At 42.1% G+C, this 27,462-nt stretch overlaps 2 protein-coding genes across 2 annotated transcripts; one reads left to right on the top strand and one right to left on the bottom strand.

Moving 5' to 3' along the window:
- Positions 1-2,783: 2,783 nt before the first annotated feature.
- On the bottom strand, positions 2,784-18,381 carry ppp1r16a (protein phosphatase 1, regulatory subunit 16A). The gene is made up of 11 exons (XM_061093600.1): positions 18,326-18,381; positions 10,522-11,638; positions 9,949-10,019; positions 8,562-8,707; positions 7,719-7,822; positions 7,061-7,185; positions 6,589-6,714; positions 6,428-6,503; positions 6,104-6,233; positions 5,827-5,989; positions 2,784-5,714 (listed from the first exon to the last, which is right to left on the bottom strand). Exons 2-11 carry the CDS (start codon positions 10,766-10,768, stop codon positions 5,175-5,177), a joined length of 1,728 nt encoding a protein of 575 aa, XP_060949583.1. The 5' UTR covers positions 10,769-11,638; positions 18,326-18,381; the 3' UTR covers positions 2,784-5,174.
- A 5,176-nt stretch (positions 18,382-23,557) lies between these two features.
- On the top strand, positions 23,558-27,135 carry foxh1 (forkhead box H1). The gene is made up of 3 exons (XM_061094112.1): positions 23,558-24,034; positions 24,921-25,025; positions 25,211-27,135. The coding sequence occupies exons 1-3, from the start codon at positions 23,558-23,560 to the stop codon at positions 26,174-26,176; spliced, it is 1,548 nt and encodes a 515-aa protein (XP_060950095.1). The 3' UTR covers positions 26,177-27,135.
- Positions 27,136-27,462: the final 327 nt, after the last annotated feature.

Here is a 27,462-nt window from a genome sequence, read left to right as displayed (position 1 = left end):
GTGGACATCCTCCAGAGGTCATGTCTTTAAAAACGTCTTAACTGTGACATGTCCACATGCTTGCAATGAAAAAAGCAAATTGTTACAAATTGTAATCATTTATCATTTTGGCAAGAAGTATCCTATCATATACTTTATATGACTGTGCTGAGTTTTTACTACTGATACATTTTAAAGGAGCAACATTTAAATGTTGTGGTCAAGATGGACAAAAATGAAAGTACATCAATGAGATACTTTGTTCTGTGATTACCACTGTGAGATAAGGATCTTATAACAGACCTCTGCACAGCTCGGGCAGGTTGCACTGTTCACGTGCTCCCTTCTATGAACATGAGAAATCCAAAATAAAGTTATACATTGACAAAACCTGTAGCTCAAACTCATAAGCCAAGTTTCCCTTTCAAATTCTGTTTTATGGGAAACAGACTGAAAAAAAAAAAGCATGAGACAGTTTGTGGTGCAGATAGAGATAAGCAGTTTGTTACTTCTGTCCCTGCATAACACTGCATCTGAGGCCAAGTTCATCACCCTCCCTTGTACAGAGAAGAAATAATGAGAACATTTTCTGAGATATTGTTTCTAATAAATCCCTCTCAGACATTTAAAGTATGGCTTACAATTCATTCATTAAATAAAATACGTTATTCACAGTTACACCATTTAATAATAGAAACTTACTTCTGTAATGTGGCCTATTGATTTCATTGTACATTCATACCTGAATCAGTCCTTAAAGTTCAGACTCCATGCAAGCAATTTTAATCGTCAATGTTTGTGAATGCAGCTTCATCCGCGCTCCTCTGATTAAACCAGGTATTACAAGAAACACGACTCCGTATCAGTATACATCACACCAATGGAATGATGTTAGTCCAGAAAAGCCAGTTATCGAGTATGAATATGGAAATACGAGAAGACTAAGCTGCTGATTTGTTTGAATTTTCTTTGGGCAATTAACTGTGTGAGGAGGACAGAGTGAGAAACAGAGAGAACCCCTCCCTCTTGACAGTTGCGAAGACATTTGATATCCCAAACTTACAAGCATGTGATGCCCCAGTGACTTCAGTGTGTCACGCTGGGCATGTTATGGCAACGTCAAAGAACACAGCCTGGTAAATTTAGCCTGTGACTAATTTTAAAGTATAGATCAACGTCACATATTAAACATTACAGTAAAACAGGCCCCTAGTTCCTAAATCTACTGCCATTAAATATGTAAGGTCAATATATTTAAATTTTGCTCGCTTACGATGTGGAGTATGACATTTAGACCATATAAAGTGATGCATATGCCAAACTCAATGCTCTTAATATACATTCTTGCATTAGCCATTAGAAGCTATACAGTACGGCGTATACAATCAAGAGCGTATAGAATATGCTCTTTTTCTTCTGCTGCATCTCCAGTTGTACATGACAGTTTCAAATTTCAAAGTAAAAGATTTGATTTCAAAATAGAGGTTCTGAGAGTAAAAAAGTAAAATGGCAAAGAAAACATTCAACATAAGAAAAGATAAGAAAAACATGAATATGTGCAAATTCTAATCTCCTGAACCTTATGGGGGAAAGTTAACAGACAAACACACAAACCGCCCTCCAGTCTTAGGAGAAAGATATGAGACAGTGAGGTTGACAGGACCTGTCTTAGTTGGTTGGTAAATAGTCTCACACTCACAAACATGTCTGAACATAAGCAGTTTCCATTTTTAACATAGTCCCAGACAGGGCCGGGTCTAGGCAGGGGCAAGAGGGGGCCTGGCCCCCTCAAATAAATGTTGTGCCCCCTCAAACTAAATCCCAATTTATAATAATAATAATATAATAAAGCACAATGCCCCCTCAAGATTTGTGGCTGCCCCCTCATACATGCCTGTCTAGACTCTGGTCCCAGAACAACTGTTTCAAAGGCCACATTCAAATTGTCCTGTGTAGTGGTAAGATCTGTCCGTGCAAGCCGGAGCATGTGTTTTTTGTGGGTGTGTATGCGGAAAACTAAAATGTTTTAAAACCTGCATTTGGGTTATAAAAACCTGAGAGACGTGTTCAGGCAGTTTCACAAGTGTAAGACATTTGTAACTTACTCAACTGTTTTATATGTGGATCATGTGGTGCCCTGGCAGACAGATTAAGTCGGACTGTGACACTCGAGATGTGCTGAGTGAGTGTGAGTGAGTGCGTGACACAACAGGAAAAGGTCTGGAGGGTTAACATGTGCAACAGCTCTTTTTACCACATGGAGGAGACATTTCTCAACCACTCAGGCAAAAGTCTTCTCACATCATGATGTTGTTACCTTATCCTGTCCTGGTATTCAACCATGGACTGTGTTTAAAGTTTCCCCAAAAGTGAAGCCAAATCATTTTAGTTGTCCCCTGGTAGCTAGCTGAGGTATTGGTCATGAACCCTGGATGGGAATCAGACCAAATTTAAGTAGTTCTTTTCACACTGATCTATTTTCCAGTGTTTCCAGAAAGCTGGGGAAATTATTTGTCACTTTATTAACTTGGAACTCTTCTGTCCCCGTCAGGATCTTGTAGGAATAACAACTGCTTTTACAGTGATCTGATGGGGCGGAGTCCCGAGATTGACCCCTTATGTCTTAAATACAGTGAATCCATCAGATCACCCGGACTATGTATAAAATATGCAGTCTACTATAAAAATGTATCTTTTGCAAACCTGTTCCTCATGATTCCTCCCTTCAAACAAAAACTACATATAATGTTCAGATGCATTAAATGATACTGCCTGGGTTTAGAAAAAAAAATACAAGAATCGCATTTGAAAACATGAACAATTTTATGTTTTGTTTTTATAAATCACTAACAAAATTGAAATGCAATACAGAAATTGCACTGACAGTTCATCAGATTGTCTGACAGGTCGTTAAATTCCACCACTCACCAAATTTACGTGTGCGACTTTGTGCAAGAACTGCAAACCTACAGTGTTATCAAATCTAAGTAATCAACTTTTGAGAAAATTATCATATTTTCCATCTCTTCAATACGTCTGTTAGCAAAAAAATATCTTGCCCTCAGTTTAAATCTTTATATATTCATCTTTTATAAAATGGTACATTAACTGTACACTGTGAGCAACATTCAGTATCAGATAGAATAAATAAAGTGATTCCATTCAGAGGCTAGAAAAATAGAAATATAAAGAGAGAGCATATCATTTACAAATTGCACAAGAACACATATTGAAATTTGGGCTTTTTTGTGCATTGGAAAGATGACGAAAGTATTCAGAACATTTTCAGTCCCAGAAAATAATCAAGCAAGAGAACAGTTGAGTAAATGTAGCTTCAGAATAGTTAATGAAACCATAGTGACAAAACAATCCCACAACCATGTGTGTAATTGTTGTACACGTTCTGTTTATGATTATGTGAAGCTTTGTGACTCTACGTTTTTGGCAGGGAATGATGGGACATTTCCTTGGTGGGTCATCTCGACCTGGACTGTGTGGATTCATGTGTCGTATCAATGTTATGATGTTTTAAGAGTTTTACAGATAAGAACATCCGAGGCCTGTACCACAAAGCGCGTTCAACAAACCCAGGATATCTCGCAGTTGCCTTGCTTCACTGAGCCGAACATCAGACATCTAACATGATGCTGGTCATCAACCACCTCAGTTAAATCTGGGTTTTTTCTATGCATGTGTGCATGAGATAAAGATGGAACAGTTAATAACAATCGACAACATCAGAACCACAGATATATCACTAACAATTAAGAGAAGAACCACTGCCACCTGCAGGTATATCTGGTTATAGCAACGTATATAAGTGACATTCAACAAGGTGAAATGTAAACAAAATTATAACACAACAAGAATAGAAAAGAGCCACTGGAAATAATTATTATCAGTTTATCAAAATAAGGCAAAGGATGTATTGTAAATAAGTAGAGGAATTATTCTTCAGTTTCTCACTGAGAGTAGTTTTGCTTTGCTCTGCTGATTAACAGGCTTTTATGAATAACAGTTATGTCAGACTGTTTCTTATATATAAAGCAGAACGGACAGAACAAAAGTATTTTATCTCTGATGAGGTCAATCTAACTGAATATTAAATATGTGTGGATAGTTTTTCTAATAGTCTCCTCGTGTGATTCTAAAGAGTAAAACAATCAAACTGGGAATCAGAAAATAAAGCTGTAATAGTTATGTATAATTGTTTATTTTATTTTATGATTAACTTTCTGTCAGAAGCTGTTTGCAAGGAACAGAAAAATGATTTAACAGATCTTTAAAAAGATCTATTGCTTTTTATTATTTGTCACTTAATTAACTTGGAACTTTTTTGTCAGGATCTTGAAGGAAAAACAACTACTTTTCCAGTGATCTGATTGGTCAGAAGTTGGGTCTTTGAAAAGATTTGATCTGATCCTCAGAAGTGAACCATTCATTCTTAGTATAAGATAAATCACTTCAATTCCATTCTGATTTATGTGAATAATTCATATTCCGTGGGATTCTAAGGCTTATTGAGTAAAGACCACAAAGCAGATCTTTGCTTGTGACTGTAACAAGAAACCTTTGTCCTCCAAGGACGACATGACAGCTCCTCTCGATCGACAGTGGCTGGCTGCAGTATCACTAATAAACCCCCCTCCTCCATTTAATTGGATGGGGTATGGATCAAACTAGTAAATGTCAAAAAAAAGTTTTCTCCAAATGTTTTCTGGGATTTCAGGTAGTTATTATCACACTGATGTATGTTCAAGTGCTCATTATTTAGTAAGTTTGGTATTAATTTGATATTTGATGTTATAGATTGGTCAAACGTCTTGATTGACAGTTAAAATAGCGAGCACATGTATTGGCGAGACCTCGATACTGATGCTTCACACCATGAATGCTACTGCGCAGACTCTGGCTCCATCTCTATAAACAGTCTAAGTGGCGCCTCTAATCAAGAGGGAGCATCAGGGAACTTGAGCATAAAGTGTAGATGAATCATACTGATTTAAAAATATAAGCAAAGAGAGCACATTCTGTGCTTGAGTAATCTGAAATGAAGGGAACCCTCACTGGCACATGGCCTTAACCTTCAGTCTTCAGTGATTAATTTACAAACGTTGTGTTTTGAAATGTTTTTGCCACTTTGTGCGACAGCCCGAGCTCTTCTGCAGGCAGTGTGCGTTAATGTCTGAGTGAGTCTACATGAGTCCACAGCAGGGCTCCTTGTTGTTAGACTGGTCCTCTTCTGGGGCTCGAAGTTTCAGTAATGGAGGATCTCCGCTGGCTGGGGTGAAATACACCAAGCTTGGGGAAGCCGGCTGCTCTGGACTGGGCGTCACTTGGAGCTCGGGATCGGCCAGAGCGGTCGTAACCTCGCCCACTTCAGATGAAGGCTCCTCCTCTAAGGAAGGGGGCAGTGGTGGCTGAGGTGCAGGGTATTTATTGAGCTTGGCGGCTGCCCGCTGGCGTTTCAGGTCGGCCAGAGTTTGGTGTGACTTCTCTCGAGTCATACTGTCTGCGCCCTCGCCCTCTGCAGGCCCGGACCCCGCTCCAGATGCAGATACAGGGATGAGCTGGTAGGAGGCGCTGCGCTCCATGCGACCTCCACCGCTCCACAGCTCTCCAGGCACAGAGGCAGCCAGGGAAACAGACGTCCCTCCATTACCAAGGCTGGACACTATTTTCCTGTCTGCAGCTTCCAGTTCCTCCAACCGGGATGTCGCTGTAGGACCAGCAGCCTGAAACACAAGAACATTCAACAAAACCCGTTGTTAAATCAGATGAAACTATTAAAAAATGTGATGAAAAAAAACACTAAAAATGTTCTTATAAAGGACTGAGCTTCCTCACCGTGTTGGCGTGTTGGTGCAGCTCATTGTCCGTCTGCCTGTCCTCATCGTCATCCTGAGGATCAGGCTGTCGACCACGCTCCTGCCACACCATGGCCTCTTTGTGGTGCTCTCGTCGGTACAGACTTGAACGCTCGTTCACACTGACACGACGCACCACCTTACTGTGGAGACAAACAAAGAGAAGGGAAAATTAAAGCACAAAATGTCTCAAACTTTATCTTATGGCATTTTGGCCCCTGCAGTTCTTTGGAGCTCTCTTTAATGTCAGCTCTCACCCTCTGCTGCCGGTACTGGAGGCCCGTCTTTGCAGTGTGCCCTTCTGCCGGTCTTGGCTCTTCATGATGGCGTCATGTTTGTTCTTTAGGTCCATTAGTCTGGCTCTCACCTCCTCATCCACGCACACATCTGGAAAAAAAGAAGCAGTTAAGATCATACATTGAAGTTTTATAGGAAAGAGGCTGATAGAAAGTTATGTTATAAATGGCTCTGAACGATTTGTTCCTCTTTAACAGAGATTAAGTAGATTACCGTTACATAAAAAATGTGTATATCATCCGCATTATTTTGCTATGAGAACCAAAGAGGCTATTTGGTTTTACCCAGAGGCGTCTCCTCCAGGACAGACTTGCTATTCAGATCAGCTCCATGTGCTACCAGCAGTTCCACCATCTGGATCTTTGGAATAAATAAAGAGAGTATAATATAAATAGGTCAGTTAAGAAACGGGGTAGTCATGTTTTGCTTTGTCTGCAGCGCTTACTTGTCCCCAGCAGGAGGCAGCATGTAGCGGTGTCCAGCCATCAGTGTCCTTCACCTCCACCTCAGCCCTGTTGTCCAGCAACAGCTCTGCCACTGATGCGTAGCCATTAGCAGATGCTATATGAAGCTGGGAGACATGCACAATATTGAAATGGGATGTTGACCAACAGTAGCCAAATGAAAAAGCAAAACAAAATACAAGGTATCTGCCATCCTTTATTTTGACATTTTGAATATCCAGAGTTTTGTTTTCTTGGCTGGATGTAACTGAATGTCATCTGGTATTATCGGAGCATTACAACGGTTCTGTTGCCTGTTTTGCATAATTATCCACATTATTCAACAGTTCTCTACAACAGTGAATACATGCTAAAACCACACAAAGTTAAAATCCCTGAGCTGGTAAATCTGCTTTGCACCACTCTGTGTAGGCAGCTTAAATTTCTTCATCTGCACGTGTTCCTGTGTCTCACCAGTCCAGCTCCATTATTGTCCTGAGCGTTTAAGTCTGCTTTGCTCTGAAGCAGAGCCCGGATGTCGGCTAGCATGGCCGCCTCCTTAGCTCCTCTGCATTCATCTATACGGTCCTGAGTTATTCCTATGCACACACACAGGAAAGATAACAATTAGAGAGTTAAAACATTTGTTTGAATTTTGATTAACATTGTGATTTAAAATGTAAGAAAATCATATATTGAGATCAGTCTGTCGCCTGTGTTAAAATGAGAAATGAGGAGCATCTTGTTAAGTCATACTTTGGTTTAGGTTTCGCAATGAAATACATAATCTTTTGGCACAACAGCACCACATTGTCATAAGTATCAGGACTTTAAAAAGACTGTGCAGGAAACTGTCTATGCTGGAGAAAGAACCACACAAACTTGGAAAATGTGCCCTTTGTGGGGGATATGTTTGGTAGTGGTCGATTGCAGAGATATCGTCTGTTACATCTGCGTATTCAAAGGGGTGTCACACTTTCTTAAGAAAGCTGCTGCTTATATCCTGCTTTTTTTGGTGGAAATAGTAGGACATTTCTACCTACAGTTTCACATAACACCTTTTTCTGCACAGCCTGCAGAGATGTTCACATGCATCGTCTGACAATCAAAATCCCACCATCAGCTTACTGACCCTGTTCAGCCATAACCATCTCCAGCAGCTCGAGGGTGGCCTCGTCCTCACAGAGGTCATAGGGCATGTTGCCGTCTGCATTGACAGCCAGCAGGTCAGCCCCACTAGAAGCATGCACGCATTAAAACATCCAAAAAGAGAAGTATTAATAATCACATAGTGACAAGGCCTTGTGTACAAAGCCACTCATGATGATTCATTCACTTGCAAAGTGTTCTGAAATTGAAGCTGCAGCCACATTTGCATTGTTTATGTAAACAAGATACTCTGGTCAAGAAGGCTCTCAGCAGGGCCTTTCCACCAAGGCAGTTCCAGGGCCAGTTTGGCGCTAATGCTTAATCTGAAACCAGTTATTTGTGTTTTGACAGATTAAGAACTGGGTCTTCGCCAGAAAAACTGGTTCCAGAGTGGCAGTGAGTCATTGCTGGTAGGAACCGCCTACTTGAGATGCTGGGGGCGGGATTATCGTGACCAACAAGACTAACCACAACCACTTGTAACCGGGTCTGACTTCTCTGTTCTGTTTTTATGTGTATCCATTGACAAGGTGTGTGTGTGAGAGTGTGTGTGTCGCTGTGTGTCTGTAACATATAAAGTGTCATTATGACGTGGCTCTAGCCCATTGAAAAGCAAAGTGTTGTTTAAAAGGTTTAAAAGTTGAACAGCTCTAGCACCAGCCCAGCAGTCGGCTCACTTTGGAGGAAAGGGTCTCTAGAAAACAACATCCATGAAGGGAAGGAGTATACAATGCTTGTCGAAACACAGTTGTATCAGTTTAATTTTTGTCATGCTACTTTTGACACTAACACAGAGTAAAGTTATTACACTCAAGGGCGAACTCACGCCTGGATCAGGAGCTGCACAAGACCAGTGTGTCCACAGGTGGCAGCAGCGTGCAGCGGTGTCCACAACTCACTGTCGCAGGCATTCACACAGCCGCCAGCATCCAACAGGCATTGCACTATCTCCACAAAGTCGTCAATGCAGCACTGAGAACAAAGGGCAGATGAAAATGTATCTAAACATGGACGCAAAAGGCAGCACAGACAAAATACAAAACAAGAAGAGACAAACATGGAGAACATGTACTGTAGGCAAAGAAACACAGTGAGAATGGAAATCTATGCATCCTTATTTACGCCAGCTAATACAGTGAAAAACATTAGCATACATGGTCCAGCCCTTTGCTGTGTAAACACCAGGCTTTCCAAGGGAAGATTAGAGCCAACTCCTTCAATAAAGACTTCTCTGTGCTTTCATGAGTCTGTAGGTGCATGTGTACGTGTTAACTTAGAAAGAGAAACATAGAGAAAGTAGCCATCTAAGCAACAAAGGTTGCAGTGTATTTTTAGGTTTGCGTGTTTCAAGGTCCCAAACGCATGAATCTTATGGTTTTCCTCTAAATGTGACTGTAACCGTCGCTCTTACAACCTCTGGCCCTCCAACTAAAATGGAGGGAGTTAATCAGTGAGTTAATGTAAAGTGGCTGAAGAAAAAGTTATGGTTCTAACAATATAATGGCAAACAGTACTTAGTGAGCACAAAGCAGTGACCGCACACAACATAAACACACATGCTGCACAAAAGGTGACCTGCCGTGTTAAGGCGAGTCACAAAGTTTAAAAACGTGCAGGAAACATCATAATGGAGATTGCAAGGCTATGTTTGTATAAGGTGATGAAAACATGGGAGTGGGGGCCTGAGCATGAAGCCACTTAAGAGGGAAAAATGACTGAAGTGGTGCATTTTCAGTTTGTGGTTTAAGAGAGGAGTTTGATTTGAAGATGTAGGAGGGAGGAAGGAAGTCATTTTGATTATTACAACCAAATCTGCTTCGAGTCTGAGGTGAGATTATTAACAGATGAGTTTGAGAATACTTTTTATATCATGAAATACATCCTCCAACCGGATAGTTCAAAAACTACTGAAACAATTTCCATGAAATTAATGAATTTCTTTCCCCCAAAACCACTTCTTCTTCCCTGCTCCAGCAACAGTTCTTGCCAGTGGCAGTAAAATGCAATTGCTCTTTCAGAGCGGCAAGGAAGAGATGTCAGGGAAAAGAAAATTGCAGCTTTATCCGAGAGAAAATAATATACTTTAAAGATGTAAAGTATCGGATCAGTACATAGATTTGTGTGCTCTGCGATGGCCGACCCCAGATTCTTGGCAGTATCTGAGGCAAGCTGGAATTTGTGTGTGTGTGCTCTCTGTGCATGTGTGCTTGTACCTGATGAAGGGCTGTAAGTCCATCCTCGTTGACCAGATCTGGGCTGATGCCACTGTTGAGCAGCTCCCTCACTAGAAGAAGCACAACCACACACACACACAAATTTATGACAGACCACCTGGGCAGAGTCCTTTACATATAAATGTTGCAACGCTTGGCACATATCTGTCTGCTCTAGTAGTTATAACAGATGACTACAAGTTATTGAGCTTGTGGTCTGTATTTGGAGAACAACTATAATATTTTCCACTCTAATTAGCCTTAATCCAGTGGCTGAATAATACCACTGAAAATGTAATTCCTGGCCTTTTAGAATTTAAGTATGACGTGTCTAAAGTGAATAATACATGAATCCCTTCCTTTTATTTGTGGGTTGTACAGAACCCAAAGTCACCATGTGATACATGCTCATATCTCAGAAAGGACATCGGCAAGTCAATAAAACAATAAAATGAGATATCCAGATGAGAGGGCCCTGGGTTGGATAAATATGGAATAGTCTGAAATCACTCGTTATCCTGTCTTGACTTCCATAAAATACTCATGCTTGTCAGGGTGAGTGTTTCTACCCACCTTCCTCCACATCATTGCGTGCAGCTGCATCTAGAAGGGTGACGGTATTAGGGAACGTGACTTTGATGGTGCGGGCCTTCTTCTTATCTGCCTTGGCCCTTGACCCTCGCACTGAATCCTTCTCCATCTGCACCCAAGTCTTCAGCTGCTGAGTGCGGCGCTTCTGGGCGTGTTTCAGGCGTTCTGTGGCACTCAGACGCCCGACCGTGGCCATTTCAGCCAGCAGCTCGCCGTGATCTGTTGCCATGCCACCACGACACGACAAACTGTCACGATGCCTACTCCTGTTTGTTTGTCTTAATCCACAAGGATATCAGATCAGAGTTTTCAGTTTCCAAAATTTCTCATATGTATCCTTTGGGGCCCTTAAAGAGGCCCGACTGTCAGGCCACACAGGCCTTCGTCTGTGAGACAGCACAAAAGGATGCTGTGAAAATATCCTTTCATAAAAAAAGAAATACAAGGAAGCCGTGTCTGACAAATGAAGGATCAAATCAACTTATTTTGCATCATCCGGTCACAGATATCTCCATGACTTTACAAGTGTCTCTTTCCCATCTTCTCCAAACGATTTTTATCTTGATGAAGAAAAAACGTGAGAGAGAGGCGTCCAAAACACAAGCATCCGAGCTGTGGTTTGTGTCGAACTGTCAGTCCTCCCATCCATGTCAACTGTGGGTAACCTGGCCAACGATCCACTGGGGACAAGAGAAACAGAGGATGACAAGTTGTGCTCGAAGGCAAAGAGTCAAACTACTCTCCAGGTTGGATGATGCAATTTAGCCTTTAATTCATCCTGGTCCCAATCGCCTCCAACACTTGTATCCAGATGAGCAGCAAGTCTGTAACAATCCATAGTGAAATACGGTCGCTGTAAACGATAACTCAACAAGGTAGGAAGATCCAGGGCTGCGAGTTTAAGTATAGAGAATGAAAAGGGACATAACAAAATTCAAACAAGGTTGTTACTTCAGGAGATTGTGGGTAGCGGCATTCAAATATGTCCTGCTGCTGAGTTGACACTTGCCGCTGGCTTTTAGGAAGATCTTCTATACTTGAAAGTTGGGTGTGGTTGCTTCAGTGACTCGTTGCTCGATGACACAGTTTCTGACTGCGACTGTGAAAGAGAAGAAGAAGAAACATCAGGAGGGGGAAATGCGAGTGCTGTGTGACAGTATAATGTAGGCGCTCCTCGCAGTGCTCTCCTAATCTTATCTTTAACCCCTGAGCTCCTTCCCCCTGCTCCCTCCTCTCCCACTCCTCTCCCGAAGGAAACTCGAGATGGCAGGAGGCTTTTCATTAATGATTGACACACCTTGCAGGACGACGCACACTTTACATGCAATCGGCACGCACGCGAGGCAAAGCGGATAATGACAATGCTGTGGAGAAAGCCCTTAAATTGTGACCATGTGGCATGTTTCAGCGCAGGTAGCGACCTTTGTCTCAAAGATCACTCTCATTAGCTTTCGTTAACTTCCCAGCCAAGTTATGTGGCTCACACACACACACACTCTGCTCTTTCTAGGCAACTCATTTATTATTTAGGCCTGGGCCTGTGAGCGCTGAGAGGAAGGTCAACTAGAGGCACTCAGTGAGATAGAGAGAGTGACTGACAAGACAGTCGTCCTGGGCCACGGCAGCTCGGTGGGTTCACAGCTCAGCATAAATCAGCTGATTAGATGCTAAACAGATGTAGAGTGGATCATGATAACCAGGGAGCAGTTATGGGCTTCCTCACAAGTTTGCATCTCCAAGAAGTTAAAGTAACAGGTTTTGAAATGTTTTAGACGTAATATTTCATGAGTTCTTTCAAGAATCTATGCAAAGTTTCAACTTTATTTTGTTTATTTAAAATAGTTCAGTCTAAAAGAGGCAATCACAATAATCTCACTGTATTTACAAAAGAGATTAGGTACATTTTTTGACCAATCATTTTTCAAAAATGTGACATGGTAGAATAACAGTTCTGTTTGGAGGGTAGACAATGATTAATAATAATGATGGACTGTGTTCTAGATATCAAGAGATGAAGGCTATATGTACACACCATGACCTACCAGGCACACACAGCATGAGCCCTCTTACTTGACACACTAAAATCTGGGAGAAGTCACGCATCAGTCCTTTAGTTCCTTTATGCCACTGTGATATTTTTAGGATACCTAACCTCTCACCCTTTGTCACAAGCAACAATGTGAGGATTTCCTTAGATTGAGGTAATAACCCAACACTCCCTCAAAGACTAGCTACCACACGGATCATTCATACGAAAATAACAAAGGGGAAAACGCACAAGATCGAGACGAAACGGAAGATGAATGTTAGCTTAATTTCTAACATACCAGTGATCCATGAGGAGGCTTTGTTTAACCTGTCGTCCTCCTACAGGAAAAAGTTCATGTCATCCAACTGTGTGTTGATAGGAACCCTTGTTCTATCTAAAACCCTCTGGGCACAAGTAAGGCTCGGACAGAGTTAGTAACCACAGTTGAATGAATGTGTTTCTTGGTATTTGAAGGGGCTTTAAAGGGTCAAAGGATTGACGAAACAAGGAAAATCCGGGCAGGAACTTAACTATTGTATTAGTGGGATAATTCGAGGCACAATCTGAGAGATCAGTGGAATAAACTTTAGTTCTGTGTGGTTCACAAATGAAATAAATGAAGAATTTATTCTCGAAAAAAAAGTATTTGACTGTGTTAAGGTTAAAATCAGATTAGGGTTCTTTCTAAATGCCTGGATGAAAAGGGGGACCAGACATATGCAACAAAAAGACCAGCTGGGACATGCATGTAACGATACAGCCGCTTAACTTTCAGTTGCTCTGTTCTTTGTTTCTGCACATCAGGCCTTTGATATGTTTGCATTTTTGCAAACAAGAATAGGGAGTTATTTTTATTTACATGTCACCTAATCACGAACCAACATTGAAAGCCACATAAAAGAAGAACATTATGCAACATCTATCTTCTCTGTCAATGCAACTGTGTTAGTCCTCTCCAGGAAAACAGCACAGAGTTGTTAAGTACACTTCCTACTTCCTGCTTTTTCTTTCCTTAAGTAACACGGATATTGTGATGCATCACAGATGATTTATCTTGCACATAGACTAAAGATAGACACGTCTCGACTTGCTCCCACTATCCAGAAATCAAGCTAAAATATGCCGCCATCTTGAACATTTGCAGCCAGAGTCTGCTCGGTGGTCGGGAGGACCCCGCAAACCATGCACACAACTCACTGTGTGTCACTCTCAGCTGTGAATCAAGACGTTTTACCTTACCTTTATCTTATAACTAATAAAAAATAAAATAAAATTCATGTCTTGCAACACACTGAGTATCGCAGATTAGGTATCGTGTTTATCCTGTCCAACATTTCGTCATTGTATTGTATCAAGAGTGACTCTGATTTCCAAGCCTACTTGACACACACATACACACAGACCACAGGATAATGTTTACTCATCAGCGGTCTAGGCAAGCCAGACAACTGAAATCTCCGCCAAAGCCAATCAGTGCAGGGTACCGGGGGAATGAAGGTGAGGCACAGGCTCAGACACGGTGATGTTGGCTCTCGTGTCTGATTGTTCTAGGTACACAAACATGAACGACACATGTTCTCACATCGAGACCACAGGCCCAGACCGAAACCCTTATTTGCATTCAGGGCCACACAGTCCTACAGAGCAGTCTTTGCATACATATCCATGAAAGCCACACTGAGAGAACAATGCACTGCTTTTAGACACTATAGTACAGGGTAAAGTTAGTTCGTCCTTGACATGCCTGAAACATGACTATAGTACTTTTACATAAACCTCACACTTCATTGGTTCCACACTGATTCTGTTGTGATGGTCTGCAACCCAAAATCGTCTCCATTAGACTACACCAATATTACCAAAGTTCTTTTTTGTTTTTTATTCTATTCTACCTGAACTTGTAGCCTTTGAGTTCAGTATATGGTGTAGACTAGAGCCTTGAGTGTGGTGACAATCTGAAAGTTGCCTCCTGGACAGTGTAATTAAAGGCCATGATTTGGATAAAGCAAAGTCTGAACAGTCATGTCGGTGAAGTCAGGTTCTGACCGGCTGGCAGCTCGGTGAGTTTCAGCTTACCTTAATAATCATATGCAAACTGCAGGGTGCCCACTAAAACTTGAATTTGAATTATCAATCAGAGATCCCCCAGTAAACCGAAAAACCTCAGTCGAGCCTCTGCGTCTTTTGTGTAAACATGTAGTGTTCCTTAATGGATATATTGTTTCCCAGAAGTAGCTGCAGAACTTATAACTTGATGTATATTGAGGCATCAAGTCATCCTAATTGTTTAGGTAAGACTTCTACGGTGAGTACAGACACAATCACTGACCCAGAATCCTGCCTTCTGCTTAGAAGTAGAGAATATACAGCTCACGTCAACTTAAAACATCTTTAGCGTAGTAAGCATGCATTAGCTCAGAGGGACCACTTGGCTTGTTTACTACATCACGTAAACTTCACTGAAATGTTTATTCCATGTTGCCATCAGTGGAGGATTCACTTGGGATCGCAATTCATTACTCTCAGCTTTTCCTCTTGAAAATTAAAACCATGCACCAATGGGGAATTTGTTGGTGGATAAACTGGAAACTGGCTTTACAGACCAGAAAAAGATGAGGTGAGGTCACAGCACATTACAACAAGAAATAAGACAAAATATTTTGTGTTTGGAAAAGTGTCCCTGCATCAACATGACATTTATAGACCTTTTTCCACCTACTAACCTAACAGGAAGGGCTGTCTACAGCTGCTCAAGAACATAAACTTTCATTCAACAGTTGGAATGAATAGACTACTATGATTTTATAGACTCACACACACACACACACACACAAATCAGGTGGGTGGTACCTAAGTGTGAAAATGGAGGACACGACAAAACCCATAGCCAAAACTCCTATTTGGATGGGGCTGTGCACTGCAGAAATTGGTTCGCCATCATAGGACGACAGTGCTCAGCTGTAGTGTGCGAAAACCAGCCCAGTGCGCCGTGTGATGTGACCTGCAGGACCTGCCGGTTCACTGAGACAAACAATGCTGAGTCAATACAGCTCCATGAGTCCAGAATGATCCCGCCTGCAATATGAAACAACGGCAGATAATCTAAACTGCCTGCCAAGTATTTGGAACGCCCATTTTTTTCTGCCCCTTTTTAACCATTGAGGGAAGCCGAGGTGAACGGGTTCAAATATGAGTTTATTATTTGTTGGTGGTACAAAATAAGACATCGAGGTGTACTTCTGGGGAAATGCAATGGGCGTGTGAATTTAACTTTTAATTGACAAATTGACACAGGCCTTGAGTGAAGGACAGAACAAGAAGGTCTCCTACATAAGAGAGAGGGAGGGGGGTCTAGTTGAGAGGGGGTGGGCACATTAAGTCCTGTCATGTGTAAAGGTTTCAGCTGGTCCATGTAATCACTCAGAAATCTCAGTAATGCCACAGAGTAGAGAGAGCAAGAGGCCATGAGAAAAACAGAGTGTGTGTGTGTGTGTGTGTGTGTGTAATGGAGGCTAGAAATATTCATTTTGCAGCTTTTTCTGGAGGACAGGATGTGGAATGAGAGGACAAGAGATGTAGAGGAAGGAATGCGAAGGCGATAGAAGAGAATATGAGAAGGAGGAAGGATGGGGAGGAGACAGACAGACAGACCAGCCTAGTCTAACGTCTCTAAATGCGCCCGAGCAGGATGTAGGGCCATGTCATACAGTCAGGCTCGGACGCGGCGAGAAAAAAAGACGGGATAAATAATATTTAAATGGTGCTCGCAAGAGAAGACGGTGTATGTGACATCCACCTGCAGAATCTCTCACATTTAAACATACAGACATGGTGCCTCGGTTAGAAAAGACAAAAACAAGTGGGGGTGTAGGCACAGGGGGAAGGAATATAACAGAAAGCAAAACTATACAACAAAGAACCTTTAAATAACTATCATGAAAAACTATATTGGGACAATTGAGAAATGTTTTCAGATTGAGTACCTCAAGTTACACAATGGGTTCATGTTTTTGTCTTTCTACAGAACTTGGTAAAGTGCTCAGTTAAATTTTTCCTGTTGAGGGTGTTTGTGTGTGTGTGTGTCATGTCAAGCATCAAGGAGCCTACAAGCTCATCTTGGTCTATATTGTGAAACAGGAACATACTTTGGAAATTCTTTTGAAGATGTATTTTGACCACATGAGTCAATATGTGTGAGACAGACCAGCAAGTCTGGCTTGGCAAGAATAAATGACAAATAAATAAATAAGTCCACAATGTAGTTAGGGTTGGTGTGAGATAGTTGGTGGAATAAGAATATTCACTATATATCCTCTGTAGATATTATAAGACACCAAAACAGACCAAAACAACAATAATTGTTCTTTCTCTGAACTAACAAACCTCGCTTGACAACTAGGGCATGCAGCACGTGTCTTACCACATCCACATCTCTGAACTCAATTCTAAAGACATCACTCACCCACTCAACTGCCACTTTAACATACAACCACCAAGACACTGGTTCAGGTTGATAAAAGTAGAATAAAGAGTCTATTAAATAGGTCAGATGTGTCAGAACTTGATGGTGCAGTGTTCTACCTGCAAGCGTGAGAGTTTTGATCTAAGTACTGGTGTAACATGGGATCATCTGTGAGCAGTGAGAGGTCTAAAGGTGACTTTTTGAATTGCTTGTGGACGACAGAGGGCTGATTTACTGTTTGATTGCTCGCTTCAGCTCTGTGGAAGAAACCAACTGGAGGATGACAGGAGAACATTGTCATGAGTGGGTTTTTGCGACATGTGTTATTGACACATGTGGTCATAGCCTACAGGGCAAAAAACCAGGGTAGGTTTGATTATACGTGTGGAGGTGTTGGGAGCTGTGTTGACAGAACCATGTCAAGAAAAAAAGTCTCATTATTTTTCTAGAATAAACAAACAAGTTTATTACAAACCTAACAGGCTGTCCAATGTAATGTTATACAATAACCCTGCAAGAATAGCTGCCTGTGTGCTGATGAAATGACTTAAACTTCACTGAGAGCTTGTCACAGAGAAGTTGATGGTGGAAACTTTAGATGTCTGCAGAATGTGGGATTATGGATTACTCTATATTTCGGTGTTTATATAAATTTGTGCATCAACCTGTCAGTATCGAGCTAAATATGCGGTTTATATAATATAGGATCACACGAAATTTCCTTGACATTGAACTTTGAGCTGCAGCCTGGAACACACTGTCGTGTACAGGTGTTTTTACAGTTTACACTCTTTCCCCTGCATCTATTCACTTTCACAGTTTGCAGCAGTAAAAGTTGAAATGTTCTTTAAAAAACAGTTTGAGCAGAAACAACAGGAAGCGAGCTGCTGCCCACACACGGAGGATTACCAGATTAGCTCTCTCGCCTAGCGGTGCACGGAGGGGGCTCCACGGGCGGGCTGGTCTGACAGGTGCCCGGGAAGCAGGCTCATTGAAGCCGCCCACCTCCAGTCATGTCCCCGGGGAGCAGAGGAGAGTTCAGCCGGCCTGTTTTATCCTCAGCCCGGCGAGTTCGACCCGGGAAAAGTGACAAGAACACCTGTGGAGCTGCGTTCGGCTGCCATTGATATCAGGTCACGCTAGCGTTACCTTAGCCTCAGGTTAGCTTCGTTCACCGCGTCGCTCCGGGGGCTGAATTAACCGTGAAGTCCCCTCAAAGTGGCGGATAATGAAGGGAAGTGAAGAGAGAAGAGAGGAAAGTGTCCGTGTAGAGACAGACAGGAGACATGTCCTACCTGTGGAGGGGGACCGGTCCGCGGGGGGGCTCCTGTGCTGCTCCGCGGCTGTGACGCTGAAGTCGGCAGCTGTCCTGAGCTCCAGCCCTCAGGGGGAATGCTTCACCATAACAACCGGACCTGCGCCCTCTCCTCCCGGGTGCTCGGCACCAGCAGGGGGCGGCAGAGTCCCCGGGCTGTGGTGCAACAGGAACACACAACAATCCGTCATCAGCTCCACTGTGGGGAGAGGTACTGTTACAGCAGCTAAGAGGACATGATAGGTATTAAATAAGCACAAATTACCGTACAAACTCAAGGAAGTGGAAAAATAGAAACGTGTTCATCTGTAAAGATATATATTTAGATGTATATATTTTATTTTCCATTTTAAATTTTTGATATTCTATTTCATTGTTATTCTATTTTATTCTTTTTTATTCTATTTTATACTATTTCTATTCTTATTTTATTTTTTGGGGTTGAAATTACTGAGCATTGCTTAAAGAGAGTGTGTGACCCAAGCATTTCATTGACAGTGACTACTTCATGTTATCTCTGTTCATTTGACAATAAAATCTTGAATTGAATCTTGAATTGAATTGAATGTAAACAAAAATAAAAACAGTATTGTACGTGTATGAAATTGAAATTGCATGCATGGAGAATGATTATTGCATGGTTAAAGGGATAGCTCACTCAAAAATAGAAAATAATTCACTCATTATCTCATCACCACTGTGCCGATGGCGGAGTGGATAAAAGTGTTTGAGTTCACAAAACACTTTTGGGGTTTCAGGGTTAAACAGTGTAGCAGCCAAATCCAATCCAATATAAGTAAGTGTTGACCGGTTCTTCAAACGTATAAAAACACCACAAAAAAGTTTATGTCGCTTATGTCAAATGCATTTATCAAATGTGCCAAACTGAATGCACAGTCCCTGCTTTTCACTTACAGGTAAAATACCTGAGTTATAGTAAAACTGTAAACATGTGTTACTGCTACACTATTCTGCTCATTGCTTTTCCTCACAGACACATGCAACACTTTGGGTTAATGAGTTCACACACTCTACACATTTGTATACCTGGGTGTGTTTATTGTGTTATTGTACTATGTGCATGACTAAACTGTATTACATGCTGTGTCCTCTTGCTATGCCCTGCACAAAGAATGGACAAAAGCCACAGGTATCTTTCGTACTCTCAGTGTGTAGTCAGTGATTTGTGATCTTTTCCAGATGATTATTTGCGTGCATATGTGTGTTAGAGTTAATGTTAGCTGTATATCTGGTCTGACACAAATAAATGCACTGCTGTCTCGTTACAATAAGAAGTTAGGGTGTGTTTTTCTCCCCTGACAATACGGTTGACACATGCCTGAACACATGCTCCTTTCACACCCCCATCATTAAATATCCATTTATTCAACTGTGTAGTTTGACAACCTTCAGTGTCTGACTTGTTTTCAAAATCCAAATGGCACTCCCCCCCAGAAAACCAGCATCACAACCTGTTTTGAATAGATTAGAATAGCAATGACCTGGGATCTGCTGACCTCTACAGGAAACAGACAAATCGGCAGGGACAAGACATGTTTTGGTGCATGAGCTACTGTCACCATCTCTGGTCCTCAGGATGAAAAACCATATGGTACTATTTTCAAATCTATAATTCCTTTTTATTAAATGCAACTTTTGTAGGCATCGGAAAAAACCCACTTTACAAATCTAGCTTTTACTTCATTTGTACCCTGTTTTTTTAGCTGTAAAGGTCTTTATTCCCTTTAATCTAATCCTCAATTGTATCTATATAACTCCATCTTCTTTTTAAGGTTTTCATTTGCCACAGAATGTATGAACATTGAAATTCGATCATTGTCATGATTGATATTACAATTATTATTATCAGTAGTGGTGGTAGTAGTTTTAGGATTTGTATTATTAACCAGCTTCTAAATTTTAATGCTTATTGCGCACCATAAGCATAACTTATGATGATAAAGTCAACTTTGTTAAAAGGTAAGTTGACCCAAAATAAGAAAGTCCTCGCATTCTTCTCGCTGTATCAAGCAACTCCATTGCAATTTGTGATCATAGTGTTATATCCGTTTTTGAGATGTCTGCATCCACCGCAAGAGAATGGAGGTAAATGTATCTTACTTTTTGTAGCTCAAAGCTTTCAGAAAGGTAATTAAAAAAGATTCACAATGCATCTTCCCAGAAGTCTGTTCTATTATCCACAGTCATTGCTTGGAACAATTTCTATTGAAACTACTATCTAAAGAAACTGTACCTGTAGGAATTGTTTGGAAAACAGATGTTGATGTAGATTTTTAATGATACTTTTCAATGCCTTGAGAACATCCATTATAGTGAGTTGATAGAGAGCAAATTTCAAATTTGAGGGGTCTGAATACCTTGAAAAAGCTGCATATTAGGGACTAATGAGCTTTCAGGTGTGCTCTAAAATAAAAGTACATAGTTCTTGTTAAATAATCAATAAAATAAACATAAATGGTTGTAAAATAGATGGAATAAGTCATAGTATATATGACACCCCCGTGGTGATAAAGCTGTGACACCACAATTAAAACTTCCTCTCACTTTCTCTGTCTAAGTAAAGCTCAACTTCATTCATCCATCTTGGTATCAGGAAACATTCCAGGGCAGCTTGGAGAGGGGGGATTTGTCCAGACACAATCAGCCTGAGTGGACGGCCTTGTTCTGGATACCATCCTATTCATTTGTGTTTCTATTCTTCTCAGGGATGGCTCACTAATCCAGGCAAAAACCTATTAACTGGCACTCCAGCTGACAGGAAGAGATAGATTGACAGTTTGTATTTAAATCAGCGTGTCTGGTGAGAGGTCATTTAAATTAGAATCTAGATTCTGTGCAGGGTGGGTGAGGGGGTTTTGTCTGTACTTGTTTTAAAATAAACTCTCATAGACATCACACTGCATTAGGTGGCCTAAGGGCTTTTATTTTTGCAGATAGAAAAACATATCTCTAAAATAACTGTTTAAGTGAAGCTTCTCATTCGATTTCCAGTGAAACCACTAGATGGAGACAAATTGTATGACCTTGCAGTGAGACAACCAGAGAATAACCCCAGTCAAGCCAATTTTCAGCAGGTGACGGGTGTTTGCTGCCCACCATTTTCGGAAAGCCATCATCTGACTCGAAAACACGCACAAACATTTTACGCACTACCTCAAAAGTTGGAAATCCGCGTGGTGAGTTTATGAAAACGACATAAATGATTCAAGGGAATTCATATTCATCATGTACTACTTCATTTTTGCAATCGCCTGATAGACAGAATCCAACAGGTGCCATGTTGAAGGGAAAATTAGAGCTGAATGTTTGGAGAGGTCACGTGTTATTTGGCGTCACCTGAAGAAAACGCCGGATGGCACCTGAAACTGAAGAATAATATACCTTTTCAGGTAATTCCACGCACAATGTATACGTATAATGCGTTTAGCAACATGATGGCCGAGTTTAAATTGGGTTACAGGAGCAGTGCAGTTTCAAAACTCGACAAATCTTCAGTTTCTGTGTCTCTCCAGGGACCTTGACACAATCACTTGATTCACGACAGTTGTGTTTCATTATATCAGCAGCTGTTCATCAGTAGAATTTCAAAAGGCCTGAATAAACATAAGTATTTTTAACCTATGGCATAAAAAGACAGTTTGTGGATTCTCAGGTTGTAGTTTTTGTTTGGGAGAAAAAATTAATGCTGGTTCCAGCAGTTGAGGGGGGAATAGAGCCTGATTGCTGCTGTTTGAGGTGTGAATGTCCGGCCCATCTGCAACACTTCGCAGCTTGTAAGCGCCAGAAAACCCACAAATGGTGTTGAATAGCCCCCGTATTTCGTCACATGCTAAGCAGACTGCCGGGCAGGAACAGTCTCCATCTTGACAATGGGGTTCCTTCTAATCCAACTTGTTTTCACTGTCTTGCTGGGACGCAAGCGTTTGCACATTAGCACTACGTTAACGTGAACAAAAGACGCACATTCCCGAAACCCGAATGCTATCCTGCAAAGTCCCTGCAGGGTGGGAGACCCTACTGTGCGCACATCGCTCCCCGACTGCTGTGCGCTATCGAACCCTCTGCAATTACGCATCCAAACTCTCCGTTGCACATCTGCTGACCAATACCAACGTGTACACTGTCCTCAATATAGAATAATGTTTTTCAATGGGTTAAAATGTACATGATTTGCTTTATGAAATAAGATTAACTTGCACCAATTAGACTCTGAAAATGTGAATTTATCTCAGTCTAAAAGATTCAAACTATATCTCGGATGAAGCCCATGTAATGCCAGGATTACTTAATTATTTCAGCTGACAAATTACCCATTTTTCTGTGTTTGTATATTAGCCGTTCCTTATGTATATTGCTCGTCAGAAATTGTTGATTGCATGTCAGCTTCAATCGAGATTAATTCTTTCTTGAAGCTCTACCCCACCCCCCTCCCTCCCTCCTAGTTTTACCCACGCCTTTGGAAGAAAGTCCTCGGTATCATTAGAAAGCCATACAAATCCAGTGGTGTAGTTTTTGTTGACATAATGAAACTGTTAATTTGTCTAAAATAATATTTGGTCATTTGGTAATAAGCTTAGTCTATTTTAAGTCTATTTAGCTCTAAAAGGGGAGCACACACATACTTCTCATCAGGGCCGGGTCTAGACAGGCATGTATGAGGGGGCAGCCACAAATCTTGAGGGGGCATTGTGCTTTATTATATTATTATTATTATAAATTGGGATTTAGTTTGAGGGGGCACAACATTTATTTGAGGGAGCCAGGCCCCCTCTTGCCCCTGCCTAGACCCGGCCCTGCTTCTCATGCGGCTTTCGTGCGTAAATATTGGCACTGTTTCCAAAGCAAACTCAGAATCTGGGAATCTGTTGTAAGTGGTGGGTTGATATTACCTGAAGCGTTATTTACAGGTTTACTGTCTCTCTCACTCTCTGCCCCTTTCTACACCCCCCCCCCCCCCCCTGCCGACCCCTAAGGTGATCGGTCATTCCGCTCTCAGATAGCGCGTCATTCCCCCCTCGATTACGCAGCGGGATTTACATGAAACTGTTAATTGTTTGCTCTTCAAATAGAGTCAGCTTGGAGCCAGCAGTCTGCCAGAAGTTAAGGACCGACTCTTGTGACCTCCCTCCCCCCTCTCGGCGCCCCTGTCCGAACTCTACAGGCCGATCTTCCCCCCGGGCTGATCATCAGCATGACAAAGCACTGGCCGGAGCCGAGCCCCTTGGCACCACCCGCTCTGTCCCACCACATCGGAGAGCACCACGACCATCAACTTGACTTCCCCAGAAATGCGCAGCAGAGTTTTCCTATCACCGGCGGCGTAACGTGGAGCTCTCCGGCCCAACACTGGTCTCTGCACCCGGCTCAGATGGTTCCTCAGCAGTCGCGCTTGGAGAAGCTCTCTGCGCGCACGGAACATCTCACCGGTGCCACGGCGTTCATGGATAAACCCGTGCCACCGGGTGCGTCGTACGCCAATGCGCCAGATGCCCAACTCAAACAGGAAACTATTAACCGAGACTCTTGGAGCAACGAAAGGAAGAAAAGTAGGAACACTGATGGGAAGAAAAAGAACTATCAGCGGTATCCAAAACCACCGTACTCGTATCTGGCTATGATCGCTATGGTCATCCAAAGGTCCCCGGAGAAGAAACTGACATTATCCGAGGTAAGAATGAAAATACACTGGTGCTGTTGGAGTGTTATGTTGGATAGGGACATGGTACATGGTGTTTGTTTAGTTTCGAGGAAAAACACTCGTTTACTACGATCTGATGTTTGTCTTTCAGGGGAAATAAACTTTGTTATAATTGTCTTGACAGTGCAAGGACAGAATTATAGTAAAATTAACAACACGTGTAGCAAACTGACCAATGGTGACAGAACTTTCATTTCAATTAAACCAAATTTAACAGAAAAAAGGACAATTATATCCTCCATCGTATCTGATATATAAAAGTCAAAATTGTCTTCTTTTTATGAATAACTGTGATTATTTACATTATAGGATGTGACTAGTTCATGCTTCTATTAAAAATAATAACTTGAATTTATATAGTGCTGATCATGAAACCCAAGAAAGCTTAAAGAAAAACAAAACGGTAACACACTTTTCAGCATCTTTTTGTGTCCTGTGTCCAATATTAAATCTGAACGTTGTAAGTGACTTGTGTGGATCCAGTTTGAAGGAGAAATATTTTACACTTAAATTAAATGGGTGTTTTTCAGAGACATGTTACTTTTTTTTGTTTGCAGTTAATTAAGTGTATAATGTCCATGCACTGTCACATAAAGTGACAGAAAACAGCCTCCTCTTGGTGACACTTGAGTGACCACCATTCCTGCCATTCTTTGTTTGCTTTGATAAGGCTGGACAGCAGTGAAAACAGACCCTGATCTGTAACAGGAAAGTGATAAGATACAAGCCACGACAAAATCATGTCTGTGCCAGATTTATCCTCGTATAAAGGAACTGCTCCTGAAATATAAATTCTCCGTCTTCTGTGCTTTTGTGCAACCAGGCGGCCATACTGATTTATTTTTTTTATTTCTAGATCCTGAAGGAGATCAGCACCCTCTTCCCATTTTTTAAAGGAAACTACAAGGGCTGGCGGGACTCAGTGCGACACAACCTCTCCTCTTATGACTGCTTTGTTAAGGTTTGTACGATGAAACTGTGAAGTCATTTATGGACAAAACCCTTCAGTTGTGTTTAATAAGTGGTTTTGAAGTGAATGCTGCTAGATTACAGATAAGATATTAGGTTGTAATGGTGGACATTACTGCCTGACCAGGCTGTCAGGTCAAACATTCCTCTCACTGTCTATTCTCCCTCTACATGTAGGTGCTAAAGGACCCAAGCAAACCTCAGGGCAAAGGCAATTTCTGGGCAGTGGAGCTGAGCCGTGTTCCTCTGGAGCTCCTCAAGAGGCAGAACACGGCCGTGTCGCGCCAAGATGAGACCATCTTTGCCCAGGATCTGGCTCCCTACATCCTACAGGGACACAAGCCAGAATCTGAGCCGACCCCTGACCCTGTGACCTCCAACTTTCCCATGCGCTCCAGGAACCCCTCCCCATCACAGGAGGACTTGTTCCGACCAAAGCTGGACTCGTCCTTCGCCATCGACTCCCTGCTTCACAGCCTCAGGCCGACTAGTGCTTCTGGGGATGTGGAGGTGCCTACCAGGGACTGCTGGGGGGACGTGGAGCGCCCTCTGCCTTCTCCTCCTCCAAGACCCCGCTATGCATCCTCTGCCCGTAGTGCCTCTGCCAGCTCGGCCAGCCCAGCTTCTACGTCTTCTTCATCCTCTGATGAGGAATGGAAAGGACTGTCCTTGTCTGGGAAGCGTGTTCCCCCAGATGGAGAAGCAGGGTCGGATGGGTATGAGGACTATAGGCCGCCGCTGCACAAATCAGCCAGACGGGAGGCTGTTGCACCACCATGGGAGCTCCCAACATCCTACGCCAAATACGCTCCTCCCAATGCTGTTGCCCCACCCAGCATGCGGTTCAACGGCGGCCCCCTAATGCCGCTGCATGGCGGACTTCCCATTTATAGCTACGGTAGCTCCCCTGTAGCACCCGGTCACTTCTTAAGTCACGCATATTGGCCCATCCTGCCCAGTGGGCGAGTCCAAGCCCCTCCCCTCATCATGGACCTGGACAATATGTTGCAGTCTGTGCCTCCAAATAAGAGCGTGTTTGACGTCCTGGTGCCGGCCAATCCGAACTCTCACTCGCATCATCAACTACCGAGTCAGTACACCCTGCAGAATGCGCCTCCTTTAAACAGATACCCACAGTACTGACCAACTCAAAGGCCGATCACGCAGACATGCACGGACGCTAAATCACTGTGACGTGACCATAAGTGCTGCAACTGAGTCTCAATCGTTAAGTACAATCTGCTCAGGGCGCTAAACTGCAGACAGAGCTATTGTTTGGTTCATGTTTTTGTCAAGTTGAAAAGTCAGTGTTTTATTTCTATTTTTTCAAGCTCAATATTTTTTAAATCTACCTCAAATACTATACAACAACACAACTATCTACCTCAGGTCTCGGCTCTTTGCACTGCCGATGTTATTTGCACTGTGTATTTTTTTTATGGACATGACTTTCCTTACAGGGATTTCTTTGAATGTTGTCTTACCTATTGTGACTGCTGAATGTATTGTTGGATTTTATCTTGGGTTTTACAATCATTTGAAATACTGACGTTATGGAGACGGTGCAACAAACGCATTTCTCAGTTTATCTTGCAAGTATTTTCTACAGAAAATCAGTAAAAGCTCAATATTGTCATGGTTTTTTCTACCACACTCTTTGCTCCTTTGCCCAAATGTACAGGACACGTTGTTTACTATGTTTTCCTTGTCTTAAATTTATCCTATGCAGCTAATATCTTAACCTCATTGACAGCGGTGCTACAATTTAGCTCTATAATTGCCTTGAGATACTTTAACATAGGAAAACGGTTATTGTAGATTCTTGTCGATCTGTAAAAGCTGCTGCCGTCTTCCCATGACACTGGAGACCATCTTCTGACCGGGATTGTGATTCCTGTGGATTTTTGCAATGCCGGTTATTTGCACTATTTTAATGTCACGACCATCTTCTGAAATCGCTTATAAATGTCTGCCTGTACCTCGACAGCTCAATGTTGTCAGTTTCTTGCCATTTTTCCCTTGTGGCCTCTTGTTGTACAGTGCTGAGCTGAGCTGAAAGGTCAGCCCAGAGATTTGAGAGTCAAAAGAATGTATTGGAGTTCAACAGGGTATATAATAAAATGCTGTTTATTTTAACTATGCTGCTCTGTGATGCTTCGCAATGAGAAAAGTGAAACTGTACAATCATAACAACTTGGGGTGTTCCAACATATTTTCAAAGATGATTTAGTTGTGGCTGGTTTATGTGTGATGGACCCTCTGTTTTTAGAGCCGGATTTTACTGGTTCCCACTCTCCATTAACAACACAGATCCTCAAGCTGATCTGTAGTGGATAAAGTGTAAAGACAGCAGGCTGTCACTCACAAGTATGATAGATTGTTTTACAACCTGAATTGTGATCCATAAACAAGGAAACCCATCTTTGATC

This window comes from Limanda limanda, chromosome 20 (assembly GCF_963576545.1).
Source record: "Limanda limanda chromosome 20, fLimLim1.1, whole genome shotgun sequence".
Lineage (NCBI taxonomy): Eukaryota > Metazoa > Chordata > Actinopteri > Pleuronectiformes > Pleuronectidae > Limanda > Limanda limanda.
The sequence above is the reverse complement of the archived record's forward strand: the minus strand, read 5'-3'. Positions and strand labels throughout refer to the sequence as shown.